This window comes from Heloderma suspectum, chromosome 3, assembly GCF_057233095.1.
Source record: "Heloderma suspectum isolate Gila_16-S chromosome 3, 16-S_ref, whole genome shotgun sequence".
Lineage (NCBI taxonomy): Eukaryota > Metazoa > Chordata > Lepidosauria > Squamata > Helodermatidae > Heloderma > Heloderma suspectum.
The window spans coordinates 179106265-179126671 of NC_139460.1; the positions used below are offsets into that span (position 1 = coordinate 179106265).

The following is a 20407-nucleotide window of genomic DNA, read 5'->3' on the forward strand; positions in this document are numbered from 1 at the left end:
TCCCTGTGGTATTTGGTTGCTCACTGTGGGAAACAGGCTACTGGACTAGACAGGCCTTCAGTCTGATCCAGCAGGGATTTTTCTCATGTTATTTCACTTATAATCTGCTGTGTAATGGATTATGCTAATGGATTCAATGACAGTGCAACAACTGAGATACCTATCTGGTTCTGCTATGTAAGTTAAAAGGAGCTATTACACATAAATAGTCTTTCTCTTAAAACTTTAATTAGTTCTTGTGCAGCCCAACCCATTTCATGCATTCTTGGAAGTAATTGCCAAGTTCAGTGGGGCCCCTGTACATCTGTACTGGATCCCTGCCTTGATTATTGCCATGTCCCACTTTCTGCTTTGCTTCTTTCCTTAGCTCTGTGTCTCATTTGATTTCTCATCATTTCTCCACTACTTTCTGGTGTGCTCTCCATTGGTTCCCACTTACACACATTCCATTTAAATTTCTGAGGTTTGGCTTTACTTCATACCCCTTCATTCTTCTGGCACTCTTTCAGTTCAGAAACCTACCATTTGTTATTGGGAAGGTTTGCATGTCACTTTAAGCCATGGTGGCTTATAAGCTACGTACAGTAGCTTATTTTAAAAATAGCCCACTGTGCCCCATCACATGATCGAAGAATTAAGCTACTATCCCCTCCTGCCCCTCCCTCTCCCTCAGTCCTCCAGCCTGCATCCCAGGGGACCTGGTGTCTCCTGCCAAGTCTGCCTTCCTGGCTCCGATTGGGGTCGGGGAAAAACTCCATAGATTTCCATTAGATTTTGAAAGGGCTCCTCATGAAAATTGGGGGAGGGGGGAATGCCACTCCCTCGCCATGGGTCCTGCTGTCCCAAGGACCCATGCTGTGTGGGGGGGTGGCATTTCCCCTCCCTGATTTTCACAAGGAGCCCTTTCAAAATTTAATGGAAGTCTATGGAGCTCCTGCCCATAGTCTTCCATTAGATTTTTGGAGGTCTCTTCGTGAAAATGGGGTGGAGGGGGAATCCAAGCCCCCAAAGATTGTGGGGGCAAGCTAGTCTTTGGTGGGAGGTGGATTATACTCCCACCCCTGATTTTCAGCTTCTTTTGTTGGTTTTTCCTGGAACCCCTTTTGCACAAAAGGACTTCCAGAAACAAAAAAAAGCTGAAAATCGGGGCTGGGAGGGTGAAATCCACCCCTTGCCAAGGATTGTGGGGGCAAGCCAGTCCTTGGCAGGGGGGACTTTGCCCCTCACCCCCAATTTCCAGTACAGGGCACCCTTACATTCCAACGGGATTTAAAGGTGCCTGTTGGATTGCATTGGACTGTAAAGGTGGTGGGGGAAGGAGTTTTTGTGGGGGTGGGGAGAGTATGTTTGGGGCTGGTACAGGAATGGATGCCACAATGGGGGGGCCCTTGGGGTGTCCCCTCATCCCAACATGAATTGGAATCTTGCCGGGAAACAGGAGTATCAAAGCGGAGTGGAGGAAAGCAGAGGGCTCTTCACCACCCTGCTTTGAAACACCTATTTCCCAGTGGGATCGCCCTTCATGCTGGGGTGGGGGGACCCCCCAAGGACCCCCACTGGTACATCCCCTCCCCCAATATCCTTTTCACCCCAGTTCCAGAGACAGATGCTTGGCAAAGCTTGGCTTTTTAAACTCAATCCTTGCAAGGCATCTGTTTCCCAACCTGGGGAAAAAAGGCTTTTTTTGAGGGAGGGAGGTTTGGAGTGCGGGGGGAGATGTCCCAGTGGGTGGGGTCCTTGGAGTGTCCCCACCCCACCCCAGCATGAAGGGCGATCCCGCTGGGAAGCAGTTGTTTCAAAGCAGGGTGGTGAAGAGCCCTCTGCTTTCCTCCACCCCACTTTGAAACTCCCGTTTCCCAGTGGAATCTCAATTCATGCCAAGATGGGGGGACACCCCAAGGGCCCCTTAACTGCAGCATCCCCTCCTGTCCCAGCCCAGTCACATTTCTCATAGACTTGCATTAGATTTCCAAAGTGCTCTTTGCAGAAATCGAGGTTGGGAATCCCCCCGCCGCCCCCCGCCATGGGTCCTTGGGGCAACAGGACCTATGGCAGGGGCTGGGAAGCAGATGTTTCAGAGTGGGGAGGAAGGCATGGGGAAAAATACAATTTCTTCCATGTGCGCAAATGGGAAGCCCCATTTTTGCATAAAAATGGGACTGGGAACATTACAAAAAGGGACCCAACCCCGACCAGAGCTGGGAAGGGGGCACTGGCAGTGGCGATTGCAGCTCCTCCTGGCAAGATCAGCAGGGATTTCTGCCACTCTTGCCAAGCGGCTCACTGGCCGATGCCCTTAAACCATGGTGGGGTGCCAGATGGCACGATAAGCCACGGTGGCTCTCGTTGCAGACTACAGCTTATGAGGGTGCTTTATTTTGGCTAAATAAACCACTGTGGTTGGGGAAAACCACATGCAGATGACACGATAAACCACTGTGGTTAATTCAGAAAAATAAACCACCGTGGCTTAATGTGTCGTGCGAACCCAGTCATTCTATGACTTGTCTTCATTCCTTTTTCTTTCTGCTCTCTAATAATTTGCAATATTTTTCTTTCTGTTATTTACTCAGTTCCCCCTCTTCCTAGTTTTAAAAAGCTTTTAAAAAAGCATCTTATAATATATGATCTTCTTGAATTAAGATTATTTGACCTTTAGTTTTCCATTTCTTTTGTCTTCTTTTTCCTTGCACCAGATTCTTCGTCTAATGGCAGGGGTTGTCTAACTTTTGCACAGCACTTAAAGTCCAGTTCTGTGCTTATTTACTCAGACGCATGTCCCACTGATTTCAGTGGCGCTTATTCCCAAGTAAACTACAAAAAAGACTAAAGTGTTTAGAGCTTTTTAGTTCTGAAAGAGAGACAATGCAGGGCGGGGTGGGGGGCACCAGCAGGACATATAGAAACACTATCTACTCACTGTCCAACATCTTCTATCACTGGAGCAGGGCAAAGCAAGTATGTGTCTTGAACAACTGTTGGCTTTTCATCTGAAGGAAGAAACAAAAATAGAATCTGAAGCCCTGGTCCAGCTGCATCAAGTTAAAAGCACAGCATTCAAAATGGGTGAGACAGATCATCCTCAGAAGGCCAGGAAAGTTGTGACATGTGGAAAGAGTCCTCCTGGAACTCCATTTCCAGAGACCCTGGAATGCCAAGGGCCACACTAGACATAACCGGGATAGACAAGTTTGTTCTTCTGATCATATACAAAGCAGAGGTTGGGGGTTCCACTTTTTACACCCAAAGGGCTCATGTGTAAGTGGAACTGAGTCACTCCTCCTCCTCACCTCCCCTGTTCACACATCACAGGTCCATTTTCCCTTACCCAGGTCATATCTGGTACCGGAGTTGGGCCTGGAGAAAAGTTCCTCTGGAATTTTTAGCTTTTGAGATAAGGAGACCCACCACCACCCTGCTTTACATATGGACAATTTCAGATCCTTTCTTTTCTTCTTGGACATTCCAGCCAGTGAGTTACAGGCTGATTGTGATCTCTGCTTTGATTTAATTTAGAATGGAACAGAGAACTAATTGAGAAAATGCATATTTGTGCTGGAGGTATTTGCTCCCCTTGATAAAGTTCAATAAATCCTCATCTAGAAAAATAAGGCAAAGGGCACTCCTGGGGTTGCCAATGTTTTCCTGATAGAGGCACATAGTGCATTTAACTGCTGCATGGTATGCAGAAATTTAGGAGGTACAGTTTTCCACGTTCCTGCATCTCCCTACTGGAAAAAGTTCTGCTTGGGATTTTGTAACCCTACTTGCACTTCTGTAGTCTGAATACCAAGTCTTGCAACCTGTCTTGCTGGGCTATGGGTGATGGGTAGAACATAACCCATTACTGAATCATTTTAGGTGAGTAACTACAGCTCAGGGTGCCAGCTTTTTTCAGATCCTGCTCCTGTGCTTTTAACATCAGCCTAGCTCACAGGACCCCTTCATGGATCACTGCCTTGTTGTGGCGAAGGGGATTGCATAACTCAGTGAAGCCATAAACTATGCCATGCAGAACCACCCAAGACGGACAGGTCATGGAGGAGAGTTCTGACAAAATGTGGTCCATTGCAGAAGGGAATGGCAACCCACTCCAGTATTCTTGCCAAGAAAACCCCATGGAACGTATCACAAGGCTAAAAGATATGACCCCAGAAGATGAGCCCCTCAGGTCGGAAGGTGTCCAGTATACTACTGGGGAAGAGCAGAGGGTATTTCCAAGTAGTGCCAGAAAGAGTGAAGCAGCTGGGCCAAAGCCGAAAGGACACTCAGCTGTGGATGTGTCTGGTGGTGAAAAGAAAGTCCGATGCTGTAAAGAACAATATTGTTTAGGAACCTGGAATGTCAGATCAATGAATCAAGGTAAGCTGGAGGTGGTCAAACATGAGATGGCAAGATTGAACATCGACATCTTGGGAATCAGCGAACTCAAATGGACAGGCATGGGCGAATTTAATTCAGGTGACCATTATATCTACTACTGTGGGCAAGTATCCCTTAGAAGAAATGGAGTAGCACTCACAGTCAATAAAAGGGTGGGAAAAGCAGTACTGGGGTACAATCTCAAAAATGATAGAATGATCTCAGTACGAATCCAAGGCAAACCATTCAACATCACATTAATTCAAGTCTATGCCCCAACCAGTGAGGCCAAAGAAGCTGAGGTTGATTGGTCCTATGAAGACCTACAACACCTGCTAGAACTAACACCAAAAAAAGATGTCCTCTTCATCATAGGGGATTGGAATGCTAAAGTAGGAAGTCAAGAAATCACCGGGATAACAGGCAAGCTTGGCCTTGGTGTACAAAATGAAGCAGGACAAAGGCTAATAGAGTTTTGCCAAGAGAACACGCTGATCATAGCAAACACTCTTTTCCAACAGCACAAGAGGCGACTCTACACATGGACATCACCAGATGGTCAATATCGAAATCAGATTGATTATGTACTTTGCAGCCAAAGATGGAGAAGCTCCATACAGTCAGTAAAAACAAGACCTGGAGCTGACTGTGGCTCAGATCATGAGCTGCTTCTTGCAAAATTTCGGCTTAAATTGAAGAACGTCGGGAAAACCACTAAACCGTTCAGGTATGACCTAAATCATATCCCTGATGAATATACAGTGGAGGTGACGAATAGATTTAGGGGATTAGACCTGATAGACAGAGTGCCTGAGGAACTATGGACGGAGGTCCGTAACATTGTTCAGGAGGCAGCAACTCAATCCATCTCAAAGAAAAAGAAATGCAAGAAAGCCAAGTGGCTGTCTGATGAGGCTTTACAAGTAGCTGAGGAAAGAAGGGAAGCGAAAAGCAAGGGAGAAAGGGGAAGATATATCCAACTGAATGCAGAGTTCCAGATAAAAGCAAGGAGAGACAAGAAGGCCTTCTTAAATGAACAATGCAAAGAAATCGAGGAAAACAATAGAAAGAGTAGAGATCTCTTCAAGAAAATCGGAGATCTCAAGGGAACGTTTTGTGCAAAGACGGGCATGATCAAGGACAAAGAAGGCAGGGACCTAACAGAAGCAGATGAGATTAAGAAGAGGTGGCAAGAATACACAGAAGAACAATACAGGAAAGATCTGGTAGCCGTGATAGTGCGGTCACTGAACTTGAGCCGGACATCCTCAAGAGGGAAGTCAAGTGGGCCTTAGGAAGCATTACTAACAACAAAGCTAGCGGAGATGACAGTATTCCAGCTGAGCTATTTAAAATCCTAAAAATGATGCTGCTAAAGTGCTGCACTCAGTATGCCAACCAATTTGGAACACTCAACAGTGGCCACAAGACCGGAAAAGGTCAGTTTACATTCCAATTCCAAAGAAGGGCAACACCAAAGAGTGTTCAAACTACCGTACAATTGTGCTCATTTCACATGCCAGCAAGGTTATGCTCCAAATCCTACAACCTAGGCTTCAGCAGTATGTGAACCGAGAACTACCGGAAGTACAAGCTGGGTTTCGAAGAGGCAGAGGAACTAGAGATCAAATTTCCAACATTCGCTGGATCATGGCGAAAGCAAGAGAATTCCAGAAAAACGTCTATTTCTGCTTCATTGACTACGCTAAAGCCTTTGATAGTGTGGCTCACAACAAACTGTGGCCAATTCTTAAAGAGATGGGAGTACCAGACCACCTTACCTGTCTCCTGAGAAACCTGTACAAGGGAGAAGAAGCAACAGTAAGAACCAGATATGGAACAACCGATTGGTTCAAAATTGGGAAAGGAGTACGACAAGGCTGCATATTGTCGCCCTGCTTATTTAACTTATATGCAGAGTACATCATGAGAAACGCTGGGTTGGATGAATCAGAGGTCGGAATTAAGATTGCCGGGAGAATTATCAACAACCTCAGATACGCAGACGATACCACTCTAATGGCAGAAAGCGAAGAGGATCTAAAGAGCCTCTTGTTGAGGGTGGAAGTGGAAAGTGCAAAAGCTGGTTTGAAACTCAACATTAAAAAAACTAAGATCATGGCATCTGGCCCCATCACTTCCTGACATATAGAAGGGGAAGAAATGGCAGCAGTGACAGATTTTATTTTCTTGGGCTCCAAGATCACCGCAGACGGTGACTGTAGCCATGAAATTAAAAGCCACTTGCTCCTTGGGAGGAAAGCTATGGCAAACCTAGACAGCATAGTAAGAAGCAGAGACATCACCTTGCCGACAAAGGTCCATATAATCAAAGCAATGGTTTTTCCAGTAGTAATGTATGGCTGTGAGAGCTGGACTATAAGGAAAGTTGAGCGCTGAAGAATTGATGCTTTCGAACTGTGGTGCTGGAGAAGACTCTTACGAGTCCCCTGGACTGCTCAGTCAATCCTAAAGGAGATCAACCCTGACTGCTCATTGGAAGGACAGATACTGAAGCTGAAGCTCAAATATTTTGGCCACCTAATGTGAAGAGAAAACTCCCTGGAAAAGACCCTGATGCTGGGAAAGATTGAAGGCAAAAGGAGAAGGGGACGGCAGAGGATGAGATGGCTAGATAGCATCACGGATGCAATGAATATGAACTTGAGCACACTCCAGGAGACAGCGGAGGACAGGAAGGCCTGGTGTGCTATGGTCCATGGGGTCACGAAGAGTCAGACATGACTTAATGACTGAACAACAACAACAAGCTCACAGGAATTTAGCAGGTGAAGCTTTTCCTCCTCACTTTCTATGCCAGGAGAAGCTTCACATACTATATTTCTGGGTGTTGAGCAGCTGTTCAAAACACATGAGAAAGATCAATAAAAAAGATGGCAGAGTAACTGTAGCCCAGTTTCCAAAACTATAAAAGGGGACTGCCATTAGTCTAATACTCTGAGGATGGGGTACCTCGGTAGAAACAAACAAATGAACAAACCAGCCATGAGGTGGCAAACCTGTGTCTGAAATTAGACTGGGCTCAGTATGATGTAATGTTCCACACCAAAATCAAATATTTATACGCACAGGAAAGTAGCATTTAGGGAGAAAGTAACTCTATAATGCTTCTCCTGAGAATTTGGTTAACTATAAGGTGGGGATATTTTGTACAGAGGAACATTTCATTGCATGGACCATGACTTGCAGTCTGAAGTAATACATACTAGGCACAGATTTACCACCTCAGGTTTACTACTGATCCTTTGCAGTAGGTGTGGCCTATAAAAATTACTTCCAACATTACACATTTTCATTCACAGGACTGGAGTGTTCCTGCAAGCTACCAATATGATGAAAAATCTATTGTGCAAACTTACTCTGCATATACATACAAGAGAAGTCCAGGCATTCTGGGATTGTCTGTGACTGACTCACAAGTAGCAATAGGGAAAAAGGTCCTCCCCTATTACCATTTTGCACCACAGCAATCAGAGCTGGCCCAAGACATTTAGCTGCCTGAGGTGAAGAACGAGATGGCACCCCCTCCCATTCCATGTACAAAGGCTGATTGAATTGCCATTTGAATCTTTCCTCAACGCTGGCAACGGGACAGCATCCTTCACCACACCAGGAGGCAGCAGACTAGCTTAGGGGGCAGAGGGTGGGCCATGTGGCCCACAGCTCCAATATTTTGCTGCCACCTTGCAGCATCTGCTGCCTGAGGCAACTGCCTCACTCTGCATAATGGTACAGCCGGCCCCGCAACATTCACGAGTGCAGTCTTGTGCTCCTTTCCAGGTGTTTTGGTCTTCAACTCCCAGCAGCCCAGAAAGCATGACCAATGGACAGGAATCCTGGGAGCTGTAGTCCAAAATGTCTGAAGTTGGAGGGCACCAAGCTGGGGAAGGATGCACTAGTGGAAGTATTCTTGTCACCTTGCTGGGGACATAACAGGATCATCCATCCATCTGCCAACTTACTGAGAGTAACGGTGTTATTGATCTTGAAACTGCAGAGCACTTGGTCAATATTCCTTGCATAATAAAAGCCATTGCCTTTCACCACCACTTGATAAGATTCTGTAAGGATACAAATGCTATAATGAGAAGTTGGTGTGGCCCAGTAATATACAGGTGGGCTCTATGGAACAGTCCTGAGCAAGCCTCAGTGCACCAACTGTGGAGTGGGAATGCCATGTTACAGAGAATTTATGAGCATAAAGAAGATCAAGAAGGGAAAAGCATTTTGCAAATATACAGAAGCACCAAGACATCTTGTATTACCATTATAGTAACATACTGAAGAAGAGTTCAATTCTGACTACTCCAAGGCTGAAGCACTATGCTTTTGAGTCACACACCCCCTTCCCTGTCTTTGCAGGGCCTGTCTCATTATCGTATATAAAAGTGCTTATTATCTGAGGCACTGTATAAAGAATATATTTTGATGATTAGGATTATTAGCACTGCATTTCATTCCAAGCCAGTTAATTCTGAATTCCACCACAGCCTCTTTCTGTTGTTGTTAAATGAAAGTACTTTCTCACTCTTAGTAGCTATATTTATTTTGGCACAAAAGTAAACACAGATACACTACAAATAAAGGTTAGGAGAATACACAGTAAAGGATACAATGCAATATACAAATAATTAATTAACATATATTTTAAATACATAAATTGCTAGTCTCAAAATAGAATCCTATTGACCATTGCAGAACACTGGCTTTCTGTGGTTGGGCAGAGGCTAGATTTCTTTTTTTAATGGTTTCTATATCTATATCAATTCAGCAATATTAGTATAATATTAAGTAATAAACTCACTTTATTGTTACAGAGTTCATACCAACAAATGTATCATAAGGTAAATTGATAATCTCCTGATGTCAGCAACATTTCAAATGTAGGTTGTTTTTCTCTCCTCCTATATTTACATGTCTTCTAAGAATGGTTTATATTACATGCAGTATTTGGAAATAGTGATAATACTGGATGGTTCATCTATTAGTTATTTCCTGCTAACTAATCATCCTCAGATTTATCCCTAAAAGGCCACTGACAGTTTATTATTTTCACAACATGATAGGGAATCTGGGGATTATGGTTCATGGGCGGGGGGTGGGGGGGAGAGCTTCTGCCAGTGTAAACCTGGAGTAACCACACTGGTACATTGACCTATTTCTGGTCAAGTCCCCCTTGCAGCCTGGGACAGGAGCCTTGTAGCCCTGTTCAAAACTTGCAGGGCAAGGGAGGTTTTTCTTTTCCACCTTCCTGTACCCTTCCTCGCTGTGTTGTGTTGTGCTAAAGGACTGAGATTTAGGGCTGGCTGCCAGCGCCAAACCTGAGCGCAATGTTATATAGTGGGGGAGGAGTAGGGGTTTTTTGAGAGCTGGAAAGGAAAAAGGTATCATTTTCCTCCCTCTTGAAATCTCCCCAGGTAGTACAAGGAAGGAAGGTTTTTAAACTTATGGTGTATATGCCCCACAACACTAATGACCAATCTAGGATGCTAAAAGCTGTTAGGGGGTCAAGTAGGCCAAATTCTTTTCCCTCCTTTTCCTCCCCCCACCCCCTTGTTTATATGCTCAACTTTCTACAGAACCTGGAAGCCACTGACCACAGACCCTTGTCTGGTATTTTGGGTTGTTGCCTTTTTAAACATTTCTTTTAATTAATTGATTGATTGAATTTATTGAAAATATTTCTTGGCACCTCCCGGGGCAGAAGCTCTCTGAAGTCAGCGTACAACAATAAAACACATAACTTCTGCATGCCTACAGCATCCTACAAGTATGTAGAAAGCATTGCCTTGGTATTTGGGTGGCTCTCTTTTGCTTCTCCACTGATAGGCACAGGATTAACCAAGTTCAGTATTAGTCAGGAGGAGGGAGGAGGAGGATCAGAATCAGGGATAAGATGAGCACGGTTTTGAACCCACGAGCTGGGTCTCTAGCGAGGGATACCTCCCTGATGAGCCTTTCTGCGGCAGAGGTAAGTATTGCCTGCAGGAAATGATATCCCTTCTGAGGAGGGTCCCAGCTAACTTGCCCCTTTCTGGCTGCTCTTGATCATCTTAGGGCAGTATCCAATGCTGCCCACCCACTAGTGGGACCTCCTGTTTGTGCAGGGGGAACCTCATGGTTCCCAGAGCAATCAGAAATGAGCCGAAATGCTAGTTTCCAAAAGGCTGCAGATCAGCAGAGCTTGCAGAAGGGAGTTTTGCTGACCAGCCTGGTTCTGGAAACGAGCAGCTTACTTCAAGAAATACTACTTCCCTGTTGTGCAAGTAGTGAATCCCACTTGTGCAACAGAACCAGTGGAGGTGGAGCTGCCCCCATTGAATACTACTCCTGGACCATGTCTCCACGACAACGGAAGGAGAAGCAAATGGAGGAGTACCGGATATATTTTTTTAAGGAATCAGCTTTGCTGCAATTTGGTCCATGCAGGGCTCCATGAGGGAGTGCTCCACACCAGTAAAAATCACTTCACAGAACATACTTCCTGGTGGGGGTGGGGGCTGGAGTGAATGTCATCTGACTGGCAGGGGCTGCTCAGAGAGGCTTCCCCACTCCCCCCCTTTCCCCTGAAGATCCAGATGCCCCTACATTTCAGGAGCACGCCTCATTGACCAATGGGAGTAACTTCTAAGTAGACACACATATGCTTGTGCTGGGAAAGGGGACACACACACAGGGATGGGAAACCAGCCCCTTTTCTACCTGCAGGATCTCTATAAAGAAGGTGTGAAGTAGTTACTTCCTAAGGCAATAAACCAAGCCACGGAGAATCGCAGGTTCGGTGATGCACTTTACAGGCTTTAAACTACAATTTTAACTTCACGGGGATCTCTGTAAATTCTGATGTGGGCATTCAGAGGGCAAGCCTCTCATTCAGCACAATGAGAGTTACTTTCGAAGGGACACACATATGCTTGTGCTGGGAAAGGATGTCAGGCAGAACGCAGGCATGGGAAACCAGGCCCCTTTCTAACCAAACCGTTACTGTGCAGGATCTCTGTAACAAAACTGTGAAGTAGTTACTTCCTAAAGCAATAAACCAATGGAGAATCAGAGCCTTGAGATTGCGCTTTAGAGCATTTAGAAAATGTGCTTTAAACTTGTGCCATTTCAACTGAGGGGGATCTCTGTAAGTTTTGATGTGTACATTCAGCGGACAAGCCTGACTGAGCACAATGGGAGTTACTTCCAAGTAGACACTAATTGGTTTGTGCAGGGACAGGAAACTCACAGGAAACACCCCTTGACAGGGGTCATGGTGAAAGGCAGACCCCTGGGCAGGGCTAGCATATGCAAGGTCAATGCGCGGGTTGGGGCACACAGCAACTATCCTGGGGAGAACCCAACTTGAAGAAAAGAATCAGACTTTAAGCAGTCTCAGGAAATCCAGTTTTTCCCTGATAAGCTCTGGGGTGGATGCTGGATGGCCATGACATCATGTATCCCTAATGACCTCAACATGCAGCCAGCTCAGAGTAAATCGCTGTTGGAGACACCCCCCTCGTCAGCACTGTAAACTTTTTTGAGCAACTGGCAACAATTTAGCTTCCTGCTGTCTCTAACTTCCTCTTCCACCCAGACTTTACTCCTGGGTTCTTGCAGCTTGCCAAGCTATCTCCCTAGTCTTGCTTCAGCATCTAGCTCTCAAAACATGTGGAGAAATTTCTGGGTTACTAAGGGTGCAATCCTATGGCTGCTAGTCAGTGGCTAGATGGCCATAGGATAGGTCGGTTCCCTGAGAACCAGCAGACCTCCACCCCTTCCCATGCTGCCTTGCAGGCAGTGCAGGATGGCCCCGTGATCCATGCTCGGAAGAGGAGTGTGGAGCGGCAAAAACAGGGTGTTCCTGGGGGCGTGTTGAGGCAGGGAAGTCGGAAATGCTGGTACAACACATTCTACGTGTCGTCCGGCTGCCACTTCCCACGCTCCAAGGTCCCATGGCTAGACAAATCAGCTGTCTAGCCGTAAATGCAGGGTGGCTGAAGCATGGAGATGATCCCTCCATGCTTCTCCTGCCCTGCATTGGATAGGTGGTCACCTCCGAGTCCGGAGGTGTCCACCTATACCGACAGGATTGTGCCCTAACCCTGGCTTCACCTCTGATGATGACTATTTCACCTTGGTCATTCTGATGGATGACCTTTGCCCAGTCACTCCATCCCCCCCATCTGGATTTGGGCCTGAAAGACCAAGGAACAGTGTGGCTGCATGGAGGGTAAGTTGTAAGCAAGCACAATTTGTGACACTGCACAGCATCATCACTGATGATGTCAGTTAAGGCATCAGGGCACGTCAGTTAAGGCATCAGCCTTAGCTTCCAATTTCCTGGCATTTTGGAGCTTGAGCTACAACGTAGCCTTAAGACTTTGGTCTTAAACTGGCAGGGTTTTTTATCATTGAATCTTTCCAGATTATAAAACCTGTTGCTGTGAGACCCTAAAACAATTTCTTTCAGGTAGTCTGATTCTTTTTTCACCAGATGATGCTCTCAAACAGGAGCCACATGCATTTATCCCTAAAAAGTAAGGCTTTGCACGCACACACAAAGTAGTTGTATTTTCCATGCTATTCATAGGTGCATGAGGTTTTTACAGACTGAAGGCCATCCAGACATAACTCTGACTTTGTCATCTCCCACATCACCTGCTGAACATTCAATGAAACAGAAAATTTAGTTGTTGAATTTATTACAAAAGTATATAATAGGTTTTCCTTTAAAAAAATATAAATACGTTTAGTAGCAAGAATTATTGAGGATAATAATTTGAATGGTATTTTAAAAGCTGGAAAGAAAGATAGCAGAAAACACAAAAGATTTACAGTAACAGGGGGATATGTGAGCTCAGCCTTGGTCCTCCTTTGTTCCCATTTGCCCTCTGCCACCCTGTTCATTGCTCCTGCCCAGGTTGTCACAGCTGTCCATGGATATAAATGCTGTACATCTTCCACACCCATTAACAGGTGCTGGAGGAAAAGAGGAAACCTTTTGTTTTTCTGTCACTGACTAGAAGAACAATAGAAACCATCAGGTCCACAGCTTGTCCATGCACTCCTCCCCCAGTTCCAATGCTATGCAGTGTGACTTAGTTCTAGAGAACACAGACCTGCTGAAATGGCTAATTCTGTTTAATTTGGGCCCCTGACTCTGCCTGCATCCTTTTCTTCCTTAGTTACTGTCAGATTCAAAATTGCTGATTTTGACAAGACAGCGGAGGGAAAAAGGTCAGCACAGAGCCAAGCGGGCGGCGCTGGCAGCGAGATGGAGGGCTGAAGCGGGTACAAACCAGCTGGGCTGTCGGCTTGGCTTCTGTGACTCTGATGAGATGCTGACTGTTTGCATCCACACCTGAGAGCTGACATGGCCAGCTGGATGCCACATCCAGCGCAACCTTTCAATCAAGTCAGCACACTGACTCCAGCCTGATAGCCTCTTCGCAGGCTGTGCATCTGGGTCACTTTCAATCAAGGGATAAAGAGAGATGCACATTTGCAAAGTGGGCTACAAATCAGGGGCTACAAATTGGCAGGTCACAAAACATTACGCATTATACACCTGTCAGACTCTGGATAGACTAATCGATCTATCCCTGGTTCAGCCAACATCCACTTTTCTAGATAGTTAAAACCTAGTCTAGATGCATTCATAATTCACTAGATCCACATGGAAATAGTGGATCAGAAAAGGATGAATATCATGCCAAAAGTACCATTCTTAAACTCAAGTGATTTACAGTCATACACGATAGATCAAAAGCTGATATTCTTTCTCAGGAATAAGATCGTACTAACTCAGCAATTTAATACACAGTATAAAGTCAGGTTGCTTACTGTAACTGTAGTTCTTCGAGTGGTCATTTGTGCATTCACACATATGGGCTCTGTACCTGTGCAGAGGCTCATTCGGGAAACTTCCAAGCTGAGTAGTTTTGGCGGGAACCCCTCCCCCACCGTCTCTGGTACATATAGCATGGGTTCCCTTCTCCTCCTCAGTTCCTTGAGACCACAAGCAGTCTGGGACCAAGGAGAAAGAACACCTTGGTACCAACAATTATGGTGACACCGAAGTGGGGACGGTGGGAGGGTTGTGTGAATGCACAGATGACCACTCCAAGAACTACCATTACAGGTAAGCAACCTGACTTTCTTCTTCGTGGTCTCTGTGCATCACACATATGGGCGAATAACAAGCTGACTTACTGGAGGTGGGTCGGTGTCTCACTGTAGTACCAAAGAAAGCACAGCCCTGCCAAAGGCACAGTCTGCTCGAGCCCGAACATCTGTTCTGTAGTGCTTCATAAAAGTAGAAGGCTTAGACCAGGTAGCGGCCTTACACAAGTCCACTAGAGGTACACCTCTTGTAAAAGCTGTGGAAGTCAACACTCCCCTTGTCGAATGTGCTCGGATTTGAGGCGGTAAGTCTTTCCCCAAGAGGTTGTACACCAAGCGAATTGCCTGTACTATCCAGGAGGCTAGTCTCTGAGAGGAGACTGGAGAGCCTTCATTATGTCCCCCGTAGCACAGAAACAATTGTTGTGACTTACGGAAAGACTTGGTCCAGGATTTATAGAAAGCCAGGGCTCTCCGGACGTCTAAAGTGTGCGTCTCTTCTCCAATCAGAAGTTGGAGATGGAAAGAAAGCAGGGAGGACAACCAGCTGATTCACATGGAAACCCATAACCACTTTAGGGAGGAAAGCTAGGTCTGGCCTGAGTACCACCTTTTCCTTGTGAAAGATGGTGTAAGGCGAGTCTATTCGTAAAGCGGAGAGCTCACTTTTTCTCCTCGATGTCGTGATCACTACCAAGGAGGCGACCTTCCAAGAAAGCAGCCTCAAATCCACTGTAGCAAGAGGTTCAAATGGCAGAGATATCAGGCTGTTGAGCACTAGTGATAAGTCCCATTGAGGGATGAGGTCTCTCATGGGGGGAGCCAAATTCCTAAGTTCTCGCAAAAATTGTTTGCATAAGAGGTGGCTGAAGATGGAGCACCTGTCTATGCTACCCCTCATTGCCGAAATCGCCAAGGCATATACTCTGATGGAGGAATATTTCAGTCCTTTACTGTATAAGTGTTGGAGAAAGGATAAATATCTGGAAGAGGACAGTCATTAGGGTTACAGTTGCTGTCAGTTACAAACTTCACAAATAAAGCCCATTTAGCTGAGTACGAGTGGCGCATGGATGGTTTTCTCGCTGCATCGAGTATGGCCTGTACCGTCGCCAGGATCGGTGGGGAGCGATGTCTGGAGGCTGGATCCTCCATGCTGTGAGGTTCAGGGTGTGGAGATCACGATGGAGAATTCGACCTCGGTCCCAAGAGATCAAGTTGTCTATTCATGGGAGCAGTAGGCAATGTCCCTGCGACAGTTCTCTCAACGTTTTGAACCAAGGTTGCCTGGGCCACCAAGGGGCGATTAGGATGCAGTTCGTGGCTTCCTGTCTGATTTTCAAGATCACCCTTGTGAGGAGTGGGAACGGAGGAAAGAGGTAGAATAGGTGATCCTTCAATTCAAGGAAAAAGGCATCGCCTACTGATCCTCGACTGACTCCAGCCCTGGAGCAAAATTGTCTGCAGGCCGTGTTCGTTGGAGTCGCAAAGAGATCAATATCAGGTTGACCCCACTGCCTGAAAATCAGCTGCAGAATTGTCTTGGCCAGCTGCCATTCATGACAGCACCGGAGCAGGCGACTGAGAGAGTCTGCCAGGAGATTGTCTTTTCCCACGCTATGGACAGTGGTCAGACAAATGCCTCTTGTAACTATCCATTGGTAGATATCCAGAGTGAGAGAAAGGAGGCGGGAGGAGTGCATTCCCTTTGCTTGTTTAGGTACCAGAGAACGATGTCGGAGGCATGGTTTGAAGGAGCGGAGGGCTTTCCAAACTGCCATCAACTCCAGGAAATTTATGTGGTAGAGTGTTTCTGTGGATGACCAAAGACCCTGTGCTCATAGAGGTCCGCAATGTGCTCCCCAGCCTAGTGATCTGTGGTCAGGATCCTGGATGGAGGAGAGCAGAGAAATGGCATCCCTTGGGTCAGATGTTTGGGGTCCATCCACCACTTCAAGCTGAGAGCAATCTCCTCTGGTACCATGAGTGTGACAAGGAGGGGGTTGCTGGTCAAGTTGAAGGTTCAGATGAACCAGGTTTGCAGGGGTCTCATCTGCAGCCGGGCCCATTCCACAACTGATACTGTCACCACCATATGACCGAGTAGGCATCGAATGTTGCGTGCCTTGGCACGGCGAGTGAGGAATATTGGAGTGGCATGTGCATGAGGTTTTTGACGCGATTTGCAGGAAGGTACACCCGGCCAGTCTTGGAGTCGAGGATGGCCCCTATGAATTGAACTATTTGTCCGGGGGTCAGACGGGATTTCTCCGTGTTGATCCTTAGTCCCAGTGCCTGAAGGAGGTTCAGAACTATTATAATAGCGCGTGATAGGGCTTCCTGAGAGGAGCCCACTAGCAGCCAATCGTCGAAATATGGGTAGACTTCTACTCCCTTGAAGTGGAGGTAAGCGCAAACCACAGCCATACACTTTGTGAAAACTCATCGGACTGTTGAAAGACTGAACGGGAGAATGTTGAACTGGAAGAGTTCATCGCAAAGCAGAGAAATTTTCTGTGTGAATGTTCTATTGCTATGTGGAAATACGCATCCTTGAGATTGACCATGGTGAACCATGAATCCTTTCAGATGAGTGGGAGAACCGTGGCTAGGGTTGTCATTCTGAACCTCTTGGGGGTGACAAATTTGTTCAGAATGGGTCTAGAATGGTCTAGAATGGGTCAAAGGCCTCCGTCCCGTTTTGGTACGGTAAAGTACCTGGAGAAAAACCCCTCCGTACTGAGGTTTGGATGAACGTGCTGGATGGCACCCTTCCTCAGGAGAAATTGTGTTTCTTCCTGAAGGACGTCTGAGGGTGTGGTGACCTGGGCTGAACCCAGTGGTCGTGGGGGTGTTGAATTCTATTTTGTATCCTCAACAGACAATCATTAGAACCCAGTTGTCTGATGTCACTTTCATCCAGGTCGAGTGGAATTAGCTCAGGAAGTCTCCGAAGGGTGGTTTGTGATGGTAGGTATGGAGGGGAGGGAGGCTGAAGTTCAAGACGATGCTTAGAAAATCCCCCACCCTTTGTCTTTTGCTGGAACTTGGGAAAGGAATAACTTTTCCTTTGTTGCTGTTGTTGTTGCTGTGGGTATCTGGGTGCCCGATCCCCAGGTTGCTGGGGGGGGGGGTAGGTCTGGTGTTGTCGGTACCAGCGACACTGACGATAAGGGAGATGGTGTTGCTGGTGCTGGACTTGGCCAATGCCCATCTTATGAGCAGTAGTTCTGGCTTTCTGTACAGAGTCCATTTGCTCGTGTGTTTTTGCACTGAACAAATCCTCACCAAGGAAGTGTAGATCCTCTATCCTAAAGCGAGCTTCTGGAGTTAGGCCCACAGAGTGGAGCCAGGCTTATTGCCTTAGGGCAACAGAGCCCATCATCCCCGTGGCATTGCAGTCTGCCTGATGATGGGCAGTATTGATCTGCTAACAGAAAAGTTTGGATTTTGGCCACCACGTGGAACTTTCTGGCCAAGTCATGTTGATCCTCAGGAAGGTACGTGATGAAAGAATCCATTTTTTCCCAAGGAACAATTGGTACCTGGCCATCATTGCCTGGTAATTTGAAATCTTAAGGCCCAGTGCCGCTGAAGAATACAGGCAGCATCCGACGAGATCGAGTTTACAGCCCTCCTTATCCACAGGTGAGGCATGAGTTTTTTGAGAGCGGCCTTGAGCAGACTCTATTATTATTGAGTTCAGTTTGGATGTGCAAAGAGGAAAGAAGCGTTCGTCTCTTGAACCCTGTACATTGACTCTAGCCTCTTGGACGTAGGGATGGCGGAGAATTTCTCCCCGAAACTTCGGGGGGCCGAGCGCCAACGTGTTTGGCCCCCCGAACAAGTTTCGGGGAGAAATCCTCCGCCCCCCCCGCCCCCCGCCCCCCCCCCCCGGGACGGGACTTACCTTCCCTGAATGTCCCTCCCGGCGGCGGGTCCGGCTGGCGGTTCGTCCGGTGTTCGAGCAGGGCGGGAGCCATTGCAATGAAAGAAAAAAAAAAAAAGTCCCCTGATAGGCTACGTGACGATTCACGTAGCCTATCACGGCAAGATTTGCAAAGTCAGCCATGATAGGCTACGTGAATCGTCACGTAGCCTATCACGGGTGACTTAAAAAAAAAGAAAAAAAAAGTGTGTACGGATAATGGCGGCCCCCATAGGGAGCCGCCATTCCCCTTCCTTATTTGGTTGCTGTAGTCTACGTCAATGTTTACATAGACTACGGCGAAAATAAGGCCAACGCTATTTGCGTTGCCCTTATTTTCGCCGTAGTCTACGTAAACATTGACGTAGACTACAGCAACTAAATAAGGAACGCGAATGGCGGCTCCCTATGGGGGCCGCCATTCGCGTACGCGCTTTTTTTTTTTTAAGTCACCCGTGATAGGCTACGTGACGATTCACGTAGCCTATCACGGCTGACTTTCCAGATCTAGCCGTGATAGGCTACGTGAATCGTCACGTAGCCTATCAGGAAACTTTTTTTTTTTTTTTTTTACTTTCGTGTTCGCGGCCGGGCGAGGCGGGAAGCCTCCTCCCCGGCCTGAATTTCGGCCGGGCGAGGCGGGAAGCCTCCCCCCCCGGCCTGAATTTCGGCCAGGCGAGGCGGGAAGCCTCCCCCCCCCGGCCTGAACTTCGCGGGGGGAGCAGCGAAGCACTCCCCCCCACCGCGAAAAAGCTGCGAGAAAAGGTAAGTGACTTTCGTTCACCCCTACTTGGACGTCGCGGTCAAGGATGAAGGCATTTTCCATGTCTGTTGCATTGCACTCAGCAGAGCTGGAAGAAAGGGAATGGCCACCGGGGTGGATATGTCTGCCGTGACGGCATCGAACACTGGATCATGGAGTTGTTGTGGGGGTTGTTGCACCTCGATGCCCAATGATTGTGCCATTCTAAGTACTTGCTCAGAAAAATGCCCCATATCTTCAGAAGGCGATGCTCTATCTTGTGTCCCAATGACATCATCTGGGGATGAGACTGATGGGGGAACCGAGGAATAGGAGGAGGAATCAGATTGATAGTCCTCACAGGATTCCTGTGAAGGGGCAGGTCGCTGTGCCACATCAGTCGTACCGTGAGATGGGATTGGAGGCAGAAGAGCTTGACGGTCCGGGCCAGATTGGTGTAGCATTAGAGACGTAAAACGTCTCGGTACCGGAGGAGGAGGACAGAAAGTGTCATGTAATTCGAGCCGTGGTCGTTGTTCGGGTTAAAATGGAGCATGTAATGGAGAAGTAGCTCCCAAGTAACGACAGCGACCCAGGAAAAGGTCGCAGTCCCAACTGAGCTTCCAATCTGCATCTTGTTGAGGTTCATGGGGAGGAGATGACAAGACTGAAAAACGATCCCAATCTAGGGATGTACGAAAATCACTTACCTGTTCGCGGATTATGCTGATGGTGGGGGGGGAGGCGCTCTGTCCCTCCCCCCGGAATCCTGGACGGGGGGGGAGGTGCTCCATTCCTCCCCCCCCGGAATCCTCCTTGGTTGGCTGAGCAGCCGGCCAGGCCCAGCCAGGCCAGAGCCATCCGCAGCCGGATTTCCGGCCGCGAAGGACTCTGGAAAAAAACAAAACAAAAATGTGTACGCAAATGGTAGCGGCTAGGCCGCCATTTGCGTTCCTTATTTTTGACGTCTTAATCTACGTAAATATTTACGTAGACTAAGACAGCGAAAATAAGGGGAACGCAAATAGCGTAGTGGACGCTATTTGCGTTCCCCTTATTTTCACTGTTTTAATCTACGTAATTATTTACGTAGACTAAGATGGCTCAAGATAAGGAACGCAAATGGCGGCAGCTGTAGCTGCCGCCATTTGCGTACGCCTTTTTTTTTTTTTTTTTTACCCAGACGTTTTAGGCTATGTAAAAACTTATGTAGCCTATCACATGGGTGTAAAAAAAAACCCAAAAAA

General features: G+C 47.0%; 1 protein-coding gene and 1 pseudogene across 2 annotated transcripts in view; both read right to left on the reverse strand.

The window, feature by feature from the left end:
* Window positions 1-20407, reverse strand: part of ANTXRL (ANTXR like) — a 124546-nt gene that overhangs the window by 67872 nt on the left and 36267 nt on the right. For both annotated transcript variants that reach the window (XM_084845085.1, XM_084845086.1), the window contains exons 10-11: window positions 8346-8444; window positions 2921-2990 (exon numbers count right to left, since the gene is read on the reverse strand). In XM_084845085.1, coding sequence (XP_084701211.1) covers window positions 2921-2990; window positions 8346-8444 — 169 coding nt within the window. The remainder of the gene's footprint in view (window positions 1-2920; window positions 2991-8345; window positions 8445-20407) is intronic.
* On the reverse strand, window positions 14945-19809 carry LOC146350473 (uncharacterized; annotated as a pseudogene).